The sequence below is a fragment of the Notolepis coatsorum genome (genome assembly GCF_963971535.1).
Source record: "Notolepis coatsorum genome assembly, contig: SCAFFOLD_320, whole genome shotgun sequence".
Classification (NCBI taxonomy): domain Eukaryota; kingdom Metazoa; phylum Chordata; class Actinopteri; order Aulopiformes; family Paralepididae; genus Notolepis; species Notolepis coatsorum.
The window spans coordinates 174,300-194,105 of record NW_028171621.1 but is presented as its reverse complement, the minus strand read 5'-3'; the positions used below and the strand labels follow the sequence as shown (position 1 = coordinate 194,105).

Sequence of the window (19,806 nt, the reverse complement as noted above, 5' to 3'; positions counted from 1 at the left end):
ACGTATGTGTGCAACATTCTGGACAGCAGTCTTAGTGAAAATGTAGTCCGTTTTAATCATGAGTTTGGTCCATGTGAAACCAACAGTGTTGTCGTCCTCATAAAGAGTGCTCGTCTTCTACAAGGTAAAGAGGTTCCCCCAAAAAAGTCACAAATTAGACAATCAAGTATTTTGTCCTGGTCCAGATTGGCACAAGCACAGTCCAGTAGGAATGTAGGCACAAGCACAGTCCAGTAGGAATGTAGAAGAGCCTATGATTGGCACAACGCACAGTCCAGTAGGAATGTAGAAGAGCCTATGATTGGCACAACGCACAGTCCAGTAGGAATGTAGAAGAGCCTATGATTGGCACAACGCACAGTCCAGTAGGAATGTAGAAGAGCCTATGATTGGCACAACGCACAGTCCAGTAGGAATGTAGAAGAGCCTATGATTGGCACAACGCACAGTCCAGTAGGAATGTAGAAGAGCCTATGATTGGCACAACGCACAGTCCAGTAGGAATGTAGAACAGCTTATGATTGGCACAACGCACAGTCCAGTAGGAATGTAGAACAGCTTATGATTGGCACAACGCACAGTCCAGTAGGAATGTAGAACAGCTTATGATTGGCACAACGCACAGTCCAGTAGGAATGTAGAAGAGTCTATGATTGGCACAACGCACAGTCCAGTAGGAATGTAGAACAGCCTATGACTCCTTCAGAGAGTTGATGTAGGCGCAGAGTATGAGGGCGGGCCCCAGTTTGAGGCTCATGGTGCTGACAAGGTGGTCCTCTGTGAGTAAGAGCAAAGCCTGTCCATCGATCTCCTGGGAGCGGAACTCCTCCGCTACCTGCTCACACCCTGGAGAGAGAGAGAGAGAGAGAGAGAGAGAGAGAGAGAGAGAGAGAGAGAGAGAGAGAGAGAGAGAGAGAGAGAGAGAGAGAGAGAGAGAGAGAGAGAGAGAGAATACTTTTTCAGTTATTTGTCAAATTAAAGTGAACTTTTTTCATATGGATGCCTCACACTCATACCAACCAAATTCTTCTCATTTTGAACAGTACAAAGTTAATAATTTACAATAATTTCTGTTATCTGGCTAAATTTGTAATTCTGGGTCTAGAAGTTGATCCAGGGTCCCTTATGTCTGTGCACTGTAGCAATGCATTTATGAAAGAAAGCTTATTACTGTATTCTGATGTATGTTGTCACAACTTCATCTCACCATATTGTATTTACTTAAAGGGATAGGTCTGCATTTTTTTTTTAACCATAGCCATGTTTCTTATTTACCGATGTTGATTGATATAGAGTAATTTCTCCTCATACAGTTGGCTAGTTAGCCACAAGCCAATGCAAAGTCTGTACAAGCTGACTGAAATCTCCTTTGTGTTCACTCTGGAGCTCAACTCCATTGACCTTGCATTGGTTTGACCAAAAAAAAACACTAACCTTCTTACCGTCTTATACTATCATGCACTCTTCCTATTTTACTAAATATGTCTCTACTCTCTACTACTATGCACTCAACACTGCAGGATAAAAAGCATCAGCTAAATGACAAAATGTCATTTGTTTGTGGCTAACTAGCCACAGCTAGTATGAAGAACAGCATGGATTGTGCTGAGGAAGGATTCGACCGAACATCATTGGTAAGTAAGGAATAGCAATAGGGTTTCCAACCTAATGTGGTCATTTGTCTGTTGTTTCAGTGGCATTACCTCGTAGAGAGTTGATGTAGGAGTAGACTTGCTCCACGCTCCACTGCGATGGATTGGGGAGGTCTCCCTTCTCCCCGTCAGAGCTGCTGTGTGTTTCAGTCACCCTCTGCTCCTCCTCCTCGCCCTCCCTCTCTCGCCTCCGGAGCCGTGTGATCATGGGGACATGGGGTTCGTCGTCCTCCTCCAACTCCTCCCCGCCCCTCAGTGAGCCTCTCTGGTTCTCCTCCTGGACCAATGAAGAAAAAGAACACGTCTGGTATCATGTGTAAATGAGGGCTTGTTTACCTTGTGATCGACTGAAGCCTAACGGACTCGCATCGCTCCTTGTCTGAATGGTTCAGTTAAGATTCAAAGTAGTACAGTGCAGCCCGGTAAGTTGTTGGACAAAGTTTTTTTTTTTGGGTCACTTGAAATTTTTTTTTTTTTTTTAAAGAAAGTTGTTTTTTTCCCAATGAAGGTAACATTAAATTAATCAGAAATACACTCTATACATTGTTAATGTGGTAAATGACTATTCTAACTGCAAACGTCTGGTTTTTAATGTAATATCTACATGGGTGTATAGAGGCCCATTTCCAGCAACCATCACTCCAGTGTTGGTACATTGTGTTTGCTAATCGTGTTAGAAAGCTAATGGATGATTATAAAAACCTTGAAAACCCTTGTGCAATTACGTTAGCACAGCTGAAAACGGGTTTGCTGGTCTATAAAACTGCCCTTCCTTTGAGCTAGTTGAGTATCTGGAGCATCACACTTGTGAGTTCGATTATACTCTCAAAATGGCCAGAAAAAGAGGACTTTCATATGAAACTCGACAGTCTATTCTTGTTATTAGAAATGAAGGCTATCCCATGTGAGAAATTGCCAAGAAACTGAACATTTCCTACAACGGTGTACTGTGTACTACTCCCTTCAGAGAACAGCACAAACGGGCTCTAATCAGTAGAAAGAGAAGTGGGAGGCCCCAGTGCACAACTAAGCAAGAAGACAAATACATAGTTTTTAGTTTGAGAAATAGACTCCTCACAGGTCCTGAACTGGCAGCTTCATTAACCTCTAACACCCGTGCAGTCCGGGGCCGGACCGCAAATGACATCGCGTCATAAATCAAGCTCTGCAGACTGTCTTGACATAATTATCGTTCTTTCCCCCCAAACGTATTCAAGAATAAACATAACCATGTCAGAACAGCAGTTATAATGTATATTTTCATCAATACGTTTGTTTACCATACCAATAGGTTAACGTGTTATTAGTGAGATTTTAGTTGAATGATGGAAAATGTAGTAATTTTGAGAACGAGGACATCCAGAGCTTTCAATTTTTCAAAACGACACTTCCCAAAGGCCTCTAGCTATCGGCAAGCAAATTACTTCCTGATAATTTATTTTTTATTTTTTTATTATTATTATGTTGTGGAAAATGTGTATACGAGGGTGGAGGTAGGAAAGGGGTTAGTCTTGACTAGTTTAATATAGGTCAACTAGCAGGGCTCAAAGACACTAGGGCGACAGTCTGGCTGATGTTCTTAAAACAGCCTCAAGATAGCAGATGGACATTTCAGTACATCATATCGTGTGCTCTAATCTTGTGTCTTTTCTCTCTTTCATACATACACAGCACACACACACAGACACAGCACACACACACAGACACACAGACACACACATACACAGCACACACACACAGGACACACAGACACAACATACACAGCACACACACACAGACACAGCACACACACACAGACACACAGACACACACAGTCACACGACACACACACACACACACACCAGCACACACAGTCGCACAGACATACACACCGACACACACACACACACACATTCCCTGTGTCACAATACACACATACAATACACACACGTCTGTACACAGACGCACACACACACAGACACACACACACAATACACACATACAATACACACACGTCTGTACACAGACGCACACACACAGACACACACACACATACACACACACACACACACAAACACACACACACACACACACATCTCACTCTCTCTTCGATGTTCTTAATGTTTTACATCATATCGTGTGTGTACATCATATCTTGTTTATCTCTCTTCGATGTTCTTAATGTTTTATCTAAATCTATGTTCTTCTTAATGTCTTTATCTCTCTTCATGTTCTTAATGTTTTTATCTCTCTCCGATGTTAAATCTACGTATCATCTTAATGTACGTCATGTCAGATCTGACATGATATGATACGTCATCATATCTGTCATGGGGGCAGGACTGAGAGGGGATTTAGGGGACAAGCAGAGGGATTGAGAGTGAGAGTGTTTTTTGTTCAAGCTGTGGTGATCCTCTGCTCGATCCATAGCTTTTGCTGTTAAGAACTTCTTTTCCTAAATAATTACCTACTTGTTACAATTGGAAATATCGTCTCCTGCTGGTTAAAACAACCATCAGCCACAACAATTACTCTGGATTATATACCACAAAACTGAACTTCATTGGCATATATTTGAGTGCAGTTAGTTTGTCTACCCCATTTTGATCATTTAGCAAACATACGATTGAAATCGGTTTCAAAATGGCGGAGCTCTGGCAAGAATAAGAAACCTACTTACATACAGTAGATTTCATTCTTTCTTATGCACGCCTGGTGATACTAAATCCAAATTGAACTCGGCCATTTGAAAGATAAGATTTGGCCCAATCCATAAATGTGCGAATTGGCTATAATAAAGTAATTTATAGGCTTGCTTGCTATTCTATAATATTATTTCAAATAGCATTGTCCGGATGGGAGAATTCAGTACTGTATCTACAAACCTTCTGTTAATCATCTTCCCTTTATTCATTTCCTTAGATGTCTTGTACACGTGATCTCAAGAAGGTACTGAACGAGTTCATTGGCAGTTTTTCATGTCTGGTCATTTTTAGCATGGTGTTATTCACTGTCAAAGATGCAAAGAAAAATCATTCATATTCTCCTTTGTTTCATCACAATTTAAGCAAGCCTAGTAATAGACACAATATTTCTGACACTGGGAATACATTCACTGAGGTCCATAGATGTCCCTAGATACCAAGAACAAGCAAATGGACTTGTAGAAGTGGAGCAATATTCCATTTACATATGTATTTTAGGTGGATTTTCTGAAAATAGGGCTCCGGGCTTAACACATTGGGTGCCAGCAACGAGAAATCTCGTTGTTGGCCGCTATGCGTTGAGTGCCAATGATGAGAAATCGTTATTTAATCGTTATTTCTTTTATTAGCGATATCCATAACATTTTCATCCATCCAGCCTCACGTTATCATTGGACTGTCTGAGCTCGAAAATGGCAAATACCGCCCCCTATCGTCTCCGGATGGTATTGCACCCATTGGAATGGACTCAATGGAATGCATGGGGGAAAAACTCTGTATTCCACATTTTACTACTCAGGCATGTAACCTGAGACTATTGCATTCATTGAGGGACTGGAAACAGCGTGGATTATGTGTTTCTGTATTAGACATAGTTCGCAAATATCCCCGTCCTCTCATTGACTAAAGCGCTGGCACTCAAGCGATTAAATAGGGAACCCCCTGCTGGCAATCAAAGTGTTAAAGGTTAAATTGTACCCGCAAACGCCAGTGTCAACGTCTACAGTGAAGAGGCGACTGGGATGCTGGCCTTCTAGGCAGAGTGGCAAAGAAAAAGCCATATCTGAGACTGCCAATAAAAGGAAAAGATTAATATGGGCAAAAGAAAGACATTGGACAGAGGAAGATTGGAAAAAAGTCTTATGGACAGACAAATCGAAGTTTGAGGTGTTTGGATCACAAGAACATTTGTGAGATGCAGAACAAGTGAAAAGATGCTGGAAGAGTGCCTGACGCCATCTGTCAAGCATGGTGGATGTAATGTGATGGTCTGGGGCTGCTTTGGTGCTGGTAAAGTTGGAGATTTGTACAAGATAAAAGGATTTTGAATAAGGAAGGTATCACTCAATTTTGCAACACCATGCCTGTGGACAGTGCTTGGTTGGAGCCAATTTCCTCCTACAACAGGACAATGACCCAAAGCACACCTCCAATTATGCAAGAACTATTTAGGGAAGAAGCAGGCAGCTGGTGTTCTGTCTGTAATGGAGTGGCCAGGCGCAGTCACCAGATCTCAACCCCATTGAGCTGTTGTGGGAGCAGCTTGACCGTATGGTATGCAAGAAGTTCCCATCAAGCCAATCCAATTTGTGGGAGGTGCTTCAGGAAGCGTGGGGTGAAATCTCTTCAGATTCCCTCAACAAATGAACAGCTAGAATGCCAAAGGTCTGCAATGCTGTAATTGCTGCAAAGGGAGCATTCTTTAACGAAAGCAAAGTTTGAAGGAAAAACCTTTCTAACCTTGTCAATGTCTTTTCCAAACAAATTTGATAAATAAGTGAGTTTTCATGGAAACACGAAATTGTCTGACCCCAAACTTTTGAACAGTAGTGTATATATTTGTTAATCCTCAATTAATTCTACAAAGAGCCAAAGGCAGTAGACTTGTACACCCATGTACAATACACAGTACTCTCCTAGTGTACCTGATGCAACTCTTCACATTCAAAATAAAAATGTCCCCTTTTGTATCAGTTATTGTATATCGGTTATTGTAGATACAATTCTAATAAAAGGTAAACATGGGGGGGAAAGATCTACATGTTTTCTTAAATTCATAGTTGGATTAAGGAAAATGTACATAAAACGAAGATTTTGTATCTGCACACACAAGCTATAAGATTAAAGGCTATCGTGGACTTGCCAGTTGTGATTGGAGGATCAAGACTAAAGAGGGCGGGGTTTGAGATGGGGCCATTATGTACTGCAAACAAAGCCTTTTTCTGATTATAGATTCTATTTCATAGGCATAAAATATGTAATTTTCCCCTATTTCCTTTTCTTAAATTGTAAACTAAATGCGCATTATAGTAACATGTTGTAACCTAATCATCAAATGAACGATGTTTAGCTGAGACACTCAGGGTAGTTTTATTTTATTAAACTTATCTGAGGAGCCTCGTATTGTGAGTTTCTTAAGTTGAGATGCTGCATCACATCTCTCAGCCAGAGTTCAGCTCGGTGGGGAGGAGATTTCCAGTGAAGCAGCTTAAAAAAATACTAGGGCTTTCAGTTATCGCGTTAATTAGATTAATTAATTACACAGCAGATTATCGCGTTATGAAAATTAACTCAAAATGAATTACAAAAAATTCAAATCTTTTTTAATTTTTTTTTTTATCTCATTCAAGAACGTAGAATACACATTTACAGACTTTTTTTTTATATGGTCATTTGCATGTTCTTGGTATCTGATTCTCGGGACATCTATGGATCTCAGGGAATGTATTCCCAGTGTCAGAAATACTGTGTCTGTTACTAGGCTTGAGTAAATTGTAATGAACCAAATGAGAATATCAATTACATTTCTTTCCTTGACTGAATAACACTATGCTCAAATGACCAGACCTGAAAAATCTAAGCAAATTAATAGATGGAAGATGATTAAACAGACGTTTTTGTAGATACAGTACTGAATTCTGCCATCTGGGACACATGCAATTTGAAATATGATTATAGAATATCGGGCATAAAATGGTTATGCGATTAATTAATTACAAATCCTGTAATTAAAAAAATCGCCTGACAGCACTAACAAATACACATGAGAAATATAGAAATGAGTAATGCGGATAAACAAAGTTAGGTTATATTGTGTTATGCAGTGTTGTATTGTATTTACTGCCGTCAGCGACTCAGGGTTTTTCTTTTTGTACTAAGTAAAAGTACATTATATAAGTATAATTATACTAAATGATGTTATATCAAGTCAAATTAATGGAAGAACAATGTAAATGTAAGGGGGTAGGGATCAATTGGCTTAGCTTCCATCTACATGTCAACTAACTTAAGTACATTGCTCTTGACTTTTTGTTTATAATTTCTTTTTCATTATGATTGTTCTGTTTTACGGAGCTTGATATTGTGATTGGAGGAATGTGGAGAATACATGTTACAAAATAAACGTTTCATTCATTCCACCGTTATTAATCTGCTCTTCACCATTTTGTTCCACTCACTAGCTTGGCAGTTATTTGCCCTTATTGTTCCCTGGTTTATTTGTTTCTGGCTGGAATCTGTTTGGTCCACGTCTATTCTTTTACCAACGGATTTCCAGTTCCGGGTTCGCGTTCTGCGATCTGATTGGCCACTGACGTACGCTAGTTCTGCCCCCCGGTAAGTTATCTACGCCAGTGCCAACTCTGCAGTAAACAGCTATGACTTTAAATTAGGGATGCTCGATATTGGCTTTTTACCTATACCGATATTGTCCAACTCTTAATTTCCGATACTGATATATGCAGGGTCCCCCCCCCCCCCCCCCCCCCCCCCCAAAAATTGAATAATTTCAGGTAATTAACATTACCATATCTCTTGTTCTGGAATTAACAACATTATGCATACTTTTGACAATAAATAAAATCAGAATTTGTTCTTACTTGCTTGTCTGGGTAAATAAAGGTTATAGAAATGTAAAAAAAAATTAAATCATTTAATGCCTATCGGCCGATAATATCGGTAGGCCGATAATATCGGACATCCCTACTTTAAATGCTTTGTCTAATAAACTAGATTAAATATAGCCTATAGCACAGATTTTTACAGCCTAATCTAAAACAGATTTTTTTACACATTGGTTCAAACATGATCACGGAAGGTGACAACCCTAACATGTCATGTTGTGTCACAACAGAATGAGTAGGTGAGTGTTAGGCCTATAGAAAGTGTAATCTATTGATTGACTTGCATGACTTAGTCAATTCGGTAGAAGAGTCTGGTGGGCGAGATTATGCATGACCAGCCTGTGATCTAAAGAGCATATTACCTACATAGTTTTTAGGCTATTCTTATGCCATGCTCACTCCGGCGTTAGAAGGTAGCCTAATAACTGGCATGTTTCAACACCTGTCGTCTGATGTGGCTGCCGTTCGCGCAATAATGAGGTCGTGTTTTGAACATTTGAGCAGGCTGTTAGTAGAGTTGTGTGGAATCACGTTAATAGAGAGATGAAAACAATACGTTATTTGATTGATATGAATTGGATAATGCAGCGTGAGCAGGTGAACCCGGAACTGGAAATCCGTTGGTAAAAGAACAAGACGCGTTTGGTCCCTGCCACCTTAATGCCTTTCACAGCTTCACTCCATTTATTAATTGGCCTAAGCCCTAAGGGTTCAATAAATCAAGAGGAGAGGGGAAATTGGGCAGCCCGTCTTGGTCTCTCTTCAAAACAAAACAACCAGAAAGTTCCTCGTCACTTTCACACCTCTTTGGTCCGCTTTAAATAGGGATGTTCGATATTGGCTTTTTTTTTTTACCGATATCCGAATACCGATATTGTCCAACTCTTAATTTCCGATACCGATATCAACCGATACCGATATGCGGGGTTTCCCCCCCCAAAAAACGGAATAATTTTAGGTAATTACCATTACATATCTCTTGTCATGGACTTAACACAACATTATGCATACTTGACAATAAATAAAATAAGATGTTCTTGCTTGCCTGGGTAAATAAAGGTTAAAAAGATTTTTTTTAAACAGATACCGATAATTTCCGACATTACATTTAATGCCAATATCGGTAGGCCGATAATATCAGACATCCCTACTTTAAAATCTATAACAAACTGATTAAACAAACACCTTGCATGCATGATTCAGGTCACAGTAGTCTAGACAGTGCCGCATAATTAAATACGGACAGTGAATTGGAAAACCTATTGTATTTCATAACATTTGTGCACATTCTTTTGTACATTTTATTTCAAACCTTTATCTATACTCTAAAGGCAACTGAGGTTTCCCTAATTTACAGTCACGTCGGGTGTACATACAGAAAATATATAATCTCTTATCTTGTGATGCAGCTGGATTCGGGAGATCATAAGATTATGTATAACAAACCACCTGGCACATCAGATTATATTATCTCCCGTTTACCAAAACGTTTTTGATTAAGTTGTAGTGACATGAATGAAATCGGGCTTTGTATGTGTTGCCAGATTAAATTGAGAGTCTTATACACTACATTTAATAATTCCTGCACATCCTGGGTTGTAAACGTACATCTACAAAAATGAAAGAAATATTCCTGAAAAATGTAAGCCCCTTTTTCACAGCCCACTAATGTCGGCAGGTATGGGATGGGATTCAAAACGATGTCCAATAAAAGGCTGACCCGTGCGATCACATGGCTTTGTTTAGAAGGTTTGGTGTGCGGCTCGACAATGTGCAGTGTGAATGCCAACTGTGGGGTGGTGCAGTCTGACCTGTCTGAGGAGGAGTTTTCTGGACGGTGGTCGACCCCTCCTGCCCACGGGTCTGTGGGCCCCGCGACCCTGTGCTCTGTCTGCCCGCAACATGCTGAGACGCTTGGTGCAGCTCACATTGAACCTGATCAGAGGGGAGGGGGGAGATTTGTTCTTCACATTTGACCCACTCACTCACATTCACACACCGACAGCAGAGGCAACCATTCAAGCTGCCAGTTAGGGGTAACGGCACGCGTCTTGCTCAAGGACACTTCGACACGCTGCCCGGGAGGAGAGGGAATCGAACCCGGGAACCTCTGGATTACCAGACGACTGCTCTCCCCTCCTGATCCACTGTCGCCCCACTGATCTTGGAGCGGCAGGGTAGCTTGGTGGTTGGAGAGACTGACCGGGAAGGTGACACGTTCGATCCCCCGTGACACCCAATGTACCCATGATCCCGACTGGAAGTGTCCTTGAGAAATGCTCCCTTCCTGCTCCAGGGGTGCCGTAAAATGGCAGACTCTGTGCTTCTGACCCATCAGGTGAAATAGATGCATATTTCTCGTGGAGGGGGGGGGGGGGGGGGGGGGGGGGGTGTCCTTGCCCCCCAAGGAAGCACTACAAATAAAAACCTTCATCAAACCACAATAAAAACCTTTGATTTGATTTGAAATCTTTATTTGGAACATGTAAATGAATAAACAAAATAAATAACTAAACAAAATCAAAACATAACTCAAACAAAATAACTAAAAAAAAGCAAAACATAACTCAATTTACATGTTTGAAAAGGAGTAGGAAGACGTATACACTTATTTAATCCTACCCCTTTTCCACTACTCAAATGAGTACTATTTTAAAACATAAAAAAAAAAAAATATACTATACTATACTATGCAAAACAAAAAAACAAACTATATATGTAAAACATGAAAGAAATCAAATAAAAATGTAAACACCCGTGAATATCAAGTCCCTTCCTCATCCCTGTACCTCGTGAACATCATTTCCTTATACATCAGTTTGAATTGTCTCATGTTTGGACATATATGAATATGTTTGTGTGATAACCTGCAATGTGAACTATCCTTATGGCCCTTTTTTGGAGTATAAAAAGTGGTTGTGTAGAATTATAAGTGTTTCCCCAGACTTCAGCACAGTAATTTAGTTCAAGTTTCAAGTTTCTTTAATAGTTGTCATACACAGTGGTGCAGTGGCAAATTGACAGTAGGTCAAACGCTCCACGCGCGTGCATGCACAGTTTTTTTTGGCTGCTCTCGTCCTGCAGCTGGATACTATTGCCTCACAGCGCGGCCGTCAGCGCGCGGCCCAGAGAGCGTCGCTGGCTCTGCGGCTCTGCAGCTGCATGCTTCTCCGGGAGTCCGGTTGGATAATGCCATGTAAAAAGCGATTGCGCGTACTTCAGCCTCAGTGACCGAGGTATAACGCCGTTATACCGAGTTATACCAGCACTGCACCACTGGTCATACAGAAGTACAGAATACTTTTATACAAAATGCTTCTTACTGTTACGCTCCAGAGACTGTGCAAGACAAGATAAGTATGAAATAAAATAACATAGTATAGCATGTAAATTAGAGTAAAAAAAAATGAGGTCACAGTGTTCAGTATAGACATATGTACAATGTTCGATGCAGAATAGACGTAACTGAGTTACCATATAATATACAATACTGTGTAGTGTACTAATATACAATACTATATAGTGCAAGGCAGAAATAGGATGAGGTGCAATTTAGGTACGATTTACAGTAGGTGTACGAGTTGTAGTGCAAATCCTTTATCAATAAATATAAAGTGTGTTTGTGTGATCTAAAGTGTGGAGAGTGGGTGCTGCAGTGTGTTGTTTGTTTAAGTGAGTGTGTGGGTGTGTGTGCTGTGTGCATTTGATGGTTGTTGCATAGTGTTTATTGTTCGTTTAGCAGCCTGATGGCCTGGGGATAGAAGCTTCTTCTGAGTCTTTCTGTGCTCGCCTTAAGACTCCGGTATCGCTTGCCTGACCGCAGCAGTTCAAAGAGGCAGTTGTTCGGGTGGCTCGAGTCCTTAATAATTCTCTTAGCCTTCCCCTTGCACCGCTTGTTGTAAATGTTCTGGAGGGTGGGAAGCCCCCCTCCAATTGTGCGTTCGGCTGAACGTGTCACTCTTTGTACTTTGTAGTCTGCTACGGTCTTGTGCAGTGCTATTCCCAAACCAGGAGGTGATGTTGCCAGTCAGGATGCTCTCTATTGTACATGAGTAGAAGTTCCTAAGGATCTTCTGACTGACTTGGAACTTCCTTAGGCGCCTGAGGAAGTAGAGGCGTTGTCGTGCCTTCTTCACAACACTGTCAATGTGTGTGGTCCATGTCAAATCCTCGGATATGTGGGCTCCGAGGTACTTGAAACTGTTCACTCTCTCTCTTAAATATGGTAAAACTAGTGAACAGTAGAGAATGTAGAGTGATTTTCTATCCAGAATGTGCTTTACTTTACTCATGACTGAAAGGCTTCTTGACAGTTGTCTTATGTCCTATCGTGATTGTTGATCATGACATTGACCAATAAATTATGCGAGTGTAATCTAGAAATGTGATACCAATCATCCAGTCCTGAATGAGGACAGTTGGCAGAGTATTTGCCAGTGGAGCAGTCCACTGATAGACAACATCTGGAGCTCCAAAGCCCCCATGCCTTTGATGGCATCGTGGGCAGAGGAAGGGCACCTGGGAGTGATTAGACATGTAAAGGTTCTCTTAGCGACACAAGTGACTATGGGATCCAGATGTTGTGTTCCAGGAAAAACACTCTTATTGTGCATGAAGATAAATAAATACATAAAATAAACATAAGTGTGTGTTTTGTAACAAGCAATGGAACTATAAAGCATTGCATGTATTTCAAGGGAAGGGTCAGGGGTCAAACTTGGACAGTCAATGAAAATGATGATCCACCACTATTGAATTTTTTTTCTTTTCTTTTTTCTCAAAGATTGACTGCACAGGTCAAAGTAAAGATTTTACTCATTGGTGTAAATTATTGCAGTGCCTGTTTGGAATGTGTGCCTGTTCATAAAGGGCTGATTGCTTGGCTACCAGTATTGCCGCTTGCAGCGTTGTCAGGCATGCCCGTTTGGAGTGTGTGGCCATTTGGAATGGATTGATTGGCCCTCGGAAGTGCTTCTTGCAGCGTTGTGGAGACCTGTGGTCTGACTGCTTGCAGCGTTGTGGAGACCCGTGGTATGACTGCTTGCAGCATTGTGGAGACCCGTGGTATGACTGCTTGCAGCGTTGTGGAGACCCGTGGTATGACTGCTTGCAGCGTTGTGGAGACCCGTGGTATGACTGCTTGCAGCGTTGTGGAGACCCGTGGTATGACTGCTTGCAGCGTTGTGGAGACCCGTGGTATGACTGCTTGCAGCGTTGTGGAGACCTGTGGTATGACTGCTTGCAGCGTTGTGGAGACCCGTGGTATGGCTGCTTGACCTGTGGTATGGCTGCTTGACCTGTGGTATGGCTGCTTGACCTGTGGTATGGCTGCTTGACCTGTGGTATGGCTGCTTGACCTGTGGTATGGCTGCTTGACCTGTGGTATGGCTGCTTGACCCGTGGTATGGCTGCTTGACCCGTGGTATGGCTGCTTGACCTGTGGGATGGCTGCTTGACCTGTGGTATGGCTGCTTGACCCGTGGAATGGCTGCTTGACCCGTGGTATGGCTGCTTGACCCGTGGAATGGCTGCTTGACCTGTGGTATGGCTGCTTGACCCGTGGAATGGCTGCTTGACCTGTGGTATGGCTGCTCGTAGTGTTCAAGAACACTGCACTCCCCTGGGTCCTCAGCAATACAACCACCAAGTGTGAAGTTCGCGATATCTGTAAAAGAAGTTGTATCATCCTCAGACTGATGTTTTCAGAGGTTAAACCAAACCATCATCAAACGGCTGAGCCACAGAGTGTCATTGCCTATGTTCTCCATGTGGGGGAGAAACTGGAGAAAATGGCTGCACTGGCTCAGCAGAATGTGATGGAGGAACCAAAAGTTTTTCCCTACTCAGTTGTAGTGGAGTGAGGGGGCAGCATGCTTTCAAGGACCTCTAGGATGCGCCGAGTAAGAACTCTGTTCTGTGTAGTCCTGACTTGACTATCCTAAGACTAAAGACTTCCTGTTGCCGTCCAACCTCACTGTAGTGGGAAAATAGGGACGTAAATCGATGATGATGATGTTGCAAACTGGTGCCTCAGAGCGAGGTTTGAGAGCTGTGCTTTTGCAGGGAGAGTCCAAGGATCGTCACACCAGTGGCTTACATCAGCAGGAAGTTGTTCCCAGGGGAGACTCGTTATTCCACTGTGGAGGGAGAATGCCTGGCAGCGGAATGGGCCCTGGACACCCTCGGGTATTCCCTTCTAGGAAGAGAGTTCATCCTGGAAACCGACGGAAGGGATGAAAGATGCTGACGGCCGCATCACCTGCTGGTAGGTACCCGGCGGTGCAGCCGTATCACCTCACCGTCCAGCACATTCCAGGAAGAGGCAACGCCACAGACGACTTTTTAATCACACTCTCACGGTGTGATACCAGAAGGAGGAGGAGAGTGTGTGGCGGTTGCAACTACCAGCCAACCAGGTATCAAGAAGGTGATATTTTCCCACTTCCTTTGTTAACACCAAGGAAACTATAAAAGAAGGAAGGGTTATCACGTCACCGTGTAGAGCGTGAACACACATTGGTTTCAAGTGTGGAAACTTTCAGTTTTTACGCCATTTGCTATTTCTACAACAGGCTTCAATAGAACTGGCACCAAAGTCCGACACCAAGCAGAGCATAGAGCGTGTTCTGACGCGATGACCCATCCTTCTTTTATAGTGTCCTTGGTTAACACCAGGATACAAGACGACAAACACTTTTCTAGGCCCACTTTATTTTTCTGGATTGGGTGAAAAACAATCGAGTTAGATTCAGTCAGATGTTAATATGAAGTGCTATATAAACAACTTCCCTGTCAGTGTCTTGTAGCCAAACATCCTCCTGGCAAACTGGCAAAGACTTGAGCTGCTGCATCACACCAGCCTAAGTAGATGGGGCCGGGTGATCGGACTGTGCCATTCTGCTACAGCCAGAGGGGTGTTCTCAGGAGCTGCTTCATCTACGCCACACCTTTTTAAAAAGGGGAGGAATGTCTTCTCTCCCCTGCCATTTACTATGGATTGGCCAGCATAGAAGAGATAGAGGAAGTGTCTCTTGGTCAGAGGAGCTCACGGTTACTTTAACCATGTTTTGTTCCGTTTAGTTTATCTATATTTAGACGCTAGTGCAGTTCTCCAGAATTTATATGCAGTTATACTTTCCCCCCCACTTTTGCTAGATTTTATTACCCATCTTAAATTGTGTAAATACTTGGGTGAATAAAACACTTTTCCACCTTCACCTGCTCTCCCAGTTGTATTCTTACCCTGGTCCTTCACACAAGTGTAGACTACCATCATCGATAGCCACGTGTGCTGTATACTGGGATGTAGCTGGTGAGCTTCTTACCTTCTGACGGAGGTCATAGAGCAGAAGCGTTTGGAGCCGAGGAAGGTGTGAGCGTAACCCATCTTCCCACAGAACTCACACTCCAGCATGTCTGCAACATTAGAGGCCCAGCTGTTATACACGCACAAACACAGACATTCGGCATTCGTGACACGCACAAACACACACACACACACACACACACACACACACACACACACACACACACACACACACACACACACACACACACACAGACACGTTGTGATCGCTATGAAAAAACATCTGATTAACCCAATACTGGTAAAATAGAGTCCTTACCTCACATCAGATGTTCTGCAAAAAGATGAATCCACTTCCTGATCGCCATTCCAAATATTGATCGCGTTTATTGATCCAACGTTATAGTCCGAAACACATAATCGACGCTGCTCTGAGGGTCCTCAGTCAATCTGGTAACACGATACTGCTGGCCAGAGATGGAAAAACCCCGGACCGGACTTTTTTTCTGATGCACATGGCCACCCAATCCAATCCAATGATGTGCATTACCATCCGGGAGACGATAGGCGGCGGTATTTGCCCTTTTCAAGCTCAGACCCATTCACAATGATAACGTCAGGCTGGATGGATGAAAAATGTATGGATATCGCTAATAAAAGAAATAACGATTAAAAGACGAGAAAACTCGTCATTGGCACTCAACGCATGGCGAGTTAGCACGACTAATCTCGTCGTTGGCACTCAAAGTGTTAATGATAAAGTAAAATCAAACTCAAAAACTTTGAAATGACAACCAGTTCTTTCCCAACCCTGTGGTGTCCCTCCTGTGAGAATAATGCAGATATTGTTGCTGCCCAAACACACACACACCCAAGCACACACTGTACATACATTTGATGCCATGTTACATGGTGTGCCACAGCATGGTTGTTGTTTGTTTGGACCACCATGTTTTTTGGCTAACTTGCTGGTATCGTCAAGTACTAGTCCCCTCCTTCCCACTGGTTCTCCTGAGCCAGCCTTCGAGAAACTTCTTGTTTTGAGGTTAAATATGAAAGAACTTTGCTCAAATTGTTCTGGAGAGTCCACACACTCTCTATCTCTCTCTTTCAAAGAGACCACAGGAATAACATTTGTGGGGGACAAAGGAAATGGAATTTCCATAAACAGAGGGTTTCATTCCCCACAGGTTGTTAAAATGGCCAACAACCCATAAGGGACCTGCAACAAGATGAAAACAACCAACTCTCCCTCTCCACTCTCTCTCTCTCTCTCTCGCACGCGCTCGCTCGCTCGCACGCACGCACGCACGCACGCACGCACGCACGCACGCACGCACGCACGCACGCACGCACGCACGCACGCACGCACGCACGCACGCACGCACACACACACACACACACACACACACACACACACACACACACACACACACACACACACACACACACACACACACACACACACACACACACACACACACACACACACACACACACACACACACACACACACACACACACACACACACACACACACTCAGTTAAAATGTTTTCACACAATAGTCCTCTTGAGTTTCCTGGAAACTCATTTGAATTCTGAAAACACATTAATACCATGACCCCGCCCGCTTCAACTGATGAAGGTTTGTACTCAAACTTCACAGCTGCATACTTGAGTGGCAAACAAGAACATAAGGTGGTGTGTGCAAGATGCACAATCACAATTTGTGAAATTAAGAAGCATTCATCAACATATTTCGTTAGTTGGTATGCATATTAAGCATAATCTTGGACATGCCAAATTTGGCTTAGACATCCAACTTAGTTGGAGCAGTTGAACCCACTCTCCTATGCAGAGGACTGGAGAGCATTCTGTGCTCTAATAGATAGTAAACTAACCGGCACTACACATTATATACTCCTTGGGTACAAAGTTGGCCGCACTCAAAATCACCGTCCCATTTATGCTTTCTGAGATGCCCATGAGAATCACACTCACAGTTTTTTAATGATGGATTTGATGAGTGCAATCCACATGGGAGTGCTTGCGAGGGGACATCAGCCCATCTCCCTCTCTCAGTCACAGAGGACATGGAAACAAGGCTATGCCAAAATAATTATGTTACAGGTTGAAATTAGGACCTTTTCCCTTGGCAAATTTTACTAAATGACAGTAATTTCCCTTCACACAAATCCTCAGCCTAGTCATCGACTGAAGCGATGGCATTGCATCAGCCAGGAGAGATGTGGCTCTCTAAAGCCATGTTCTCATTTCCTGTTTGACCATGTCCGTATCACCCGCAAAGCAATAAGATGATGGTGAAGCAACGAGTTCTGACCTAATCCATCGGCTTGAACGCGATGCTTTCAATGTGATTTGTATGCCAGTTGCACTCACTGTACCATTTATTTGACATTGTAATGGTTTGCATTAACTCGTCATACCGGACAAATACATTAGTCATCTATGATTGTGCATTGATTGTGCTTGTGAAATGACAGTCACACATTCAAACACATAATGGAATGATGTGCCACTGAGGGAGTCAGGTGTTGTATTATGGATCGGGTGAAATATGGATCACTTTCGGATAATTTTTTTTATACAACCAGGATATGGAGAAATCACATAAAACCAAATTAAAATATATCATGATATATATATATATATATATGTTATCTCGATATAACAAAGTCCCATTTCTTGTTATAATGACTTATTATTTCATTATCTCGATATAACCAAGTCCGTTTTCTCGTGATAACGAGAAACATGGCGTTTTCACATTCGCCGAAATGCTTGCTTGTGATTGGTCAATAGCGCTCGTCAGAGGTCCGATATTACTCGATAACGGACCTCTGTGGAACAATAATGACCGCTGTGCGCAGCTGTTCGCAATCAAGCCCCACTGACACACACTGTTTCAGTGCAATTAGACACACCTGCCGGGCTGCCACCGGCGATAATAATAATCACTTTATTTGGGCTGAGAGAGCCACAGAACAACTGCGTCTGCATTTGATCTCGTCTTGTCGATTTTGTAAAATGAATTAGGTATATTGTTAGTAAGTTAGCCATGTAATAAGCGGGATAAGGTATAGCTATACTCGGTCATCATCGCAAAATAATTGACCTTCACTGACGTTTAAAACACCTGGCTGAGGCGGCTCGGTATTTTAAACTCCGCATCGGTCAATTATTTTGCGACAATGACCTCGTAGCTATACATTATCCCTTACATAACAAAGATTGTTTTCTTGTGATAACGGATTCATTTATTTCAGTAAGTTGTTTAGTACAGTACAGCAGCCAGTGGCAGCTCTTGGAGGCTCAAATCAGGACGGCGTGATCACATGAACCAGCTCGCAATCATCTCTGAGTTCTGCACATGGTTTTAGATAATTATCAAAATATAATTACAAAGGTCTTCTGTTATATCGAGATAATGAAATATATAATCTGTTATCACGAGAAAACGGACTTTGTTATATCGAGATAACTGAATAATAAGTCATTATCACGAGAAAACAAACTTTGTTATAGCGAGATAACGAAATAATAAAGTTGTTATCACGAGAAAACGGCAATAAAATAATAAATAAAGACGTGGCCGTTCTCGGCTTCCGTAGAAAGCAGATTGGATATCTGAAATGGTTTGGTTCTGTTGATATCCAGGGGGATAGAGATCAAAGGGCTTAGTCATCATCAACAAGAACAACAACAGTTCTGTTAAACCTACCTTCTGTTAAAAAATGCAATGAGATTTAATTTATTCATTTAAGTTTGCTGATTGTCAACTGTTATGTTGCTAACAGGATGTTCAACTGGAGCAACAATGATGTTACCAAGCAACTGAAAATGTAATTACTTATACAGTATTATCCACACATTGGGTTTTTATCTTTTTGGTCTTTGAGGCCAAAAGGAGACTTGTTGCTGCCACCTTTATGTCTATGATTTATGGTGATGTTATATACACATGCATGCATCTTCACAATGCCTATATGCACTGGATACTGTCTATAGAGCACTTAGGTTTATTACACATTTTAAAGCCCTTACTGTTAGGGTGGTGTCTACATTAAAAAAAGAAAAAAATCGTTGGATTTACTTAAAAATGTTATGTCGCCTTTTTCCACACAACTGTGTTGAGTAAATGTAACTTATCTTTATTTCTTAATATGGACTCAATGAAATCAAATAAATTATACATGAGTGAATTGAGTAAATGTAACTGAACTTTATTTCTTAATATGGA

At 42.0% G+C, this 19,806-nt stretch overlaps 1 protein-coding gene across 1 annotated transcript; it reads right to left on the bottom strand.

The window, feature by feature from the left end:
* Nucleotides 1-559: 559 nt before the first annotated feature.
* On the bottom strand, nucleotides 560-15,652 carry LOC311248222 (polyhomeotic-like protein 3; the record flags this gene model as incomplete). The annotated part of the gene is made up of 4 exons (XM_084339145.1): nucleotides 560-846; nucleotides 1,704-1,929; nucleotides 10,050-10,173; nucleotides 15,564-15,652. The coding sequence occupies 4 exons, from the start codon at nucleotides 15,650-15,652 to the stop codon at nucleotides 692-694; spliced, it is 594 nt and encodes a 197-aa protein (XP_084195271.1). The 3' UTR covers nucleotides 560-691.
* Nucleotides 15,653-19,806: the final 4,154 nt, after the last annotated feature.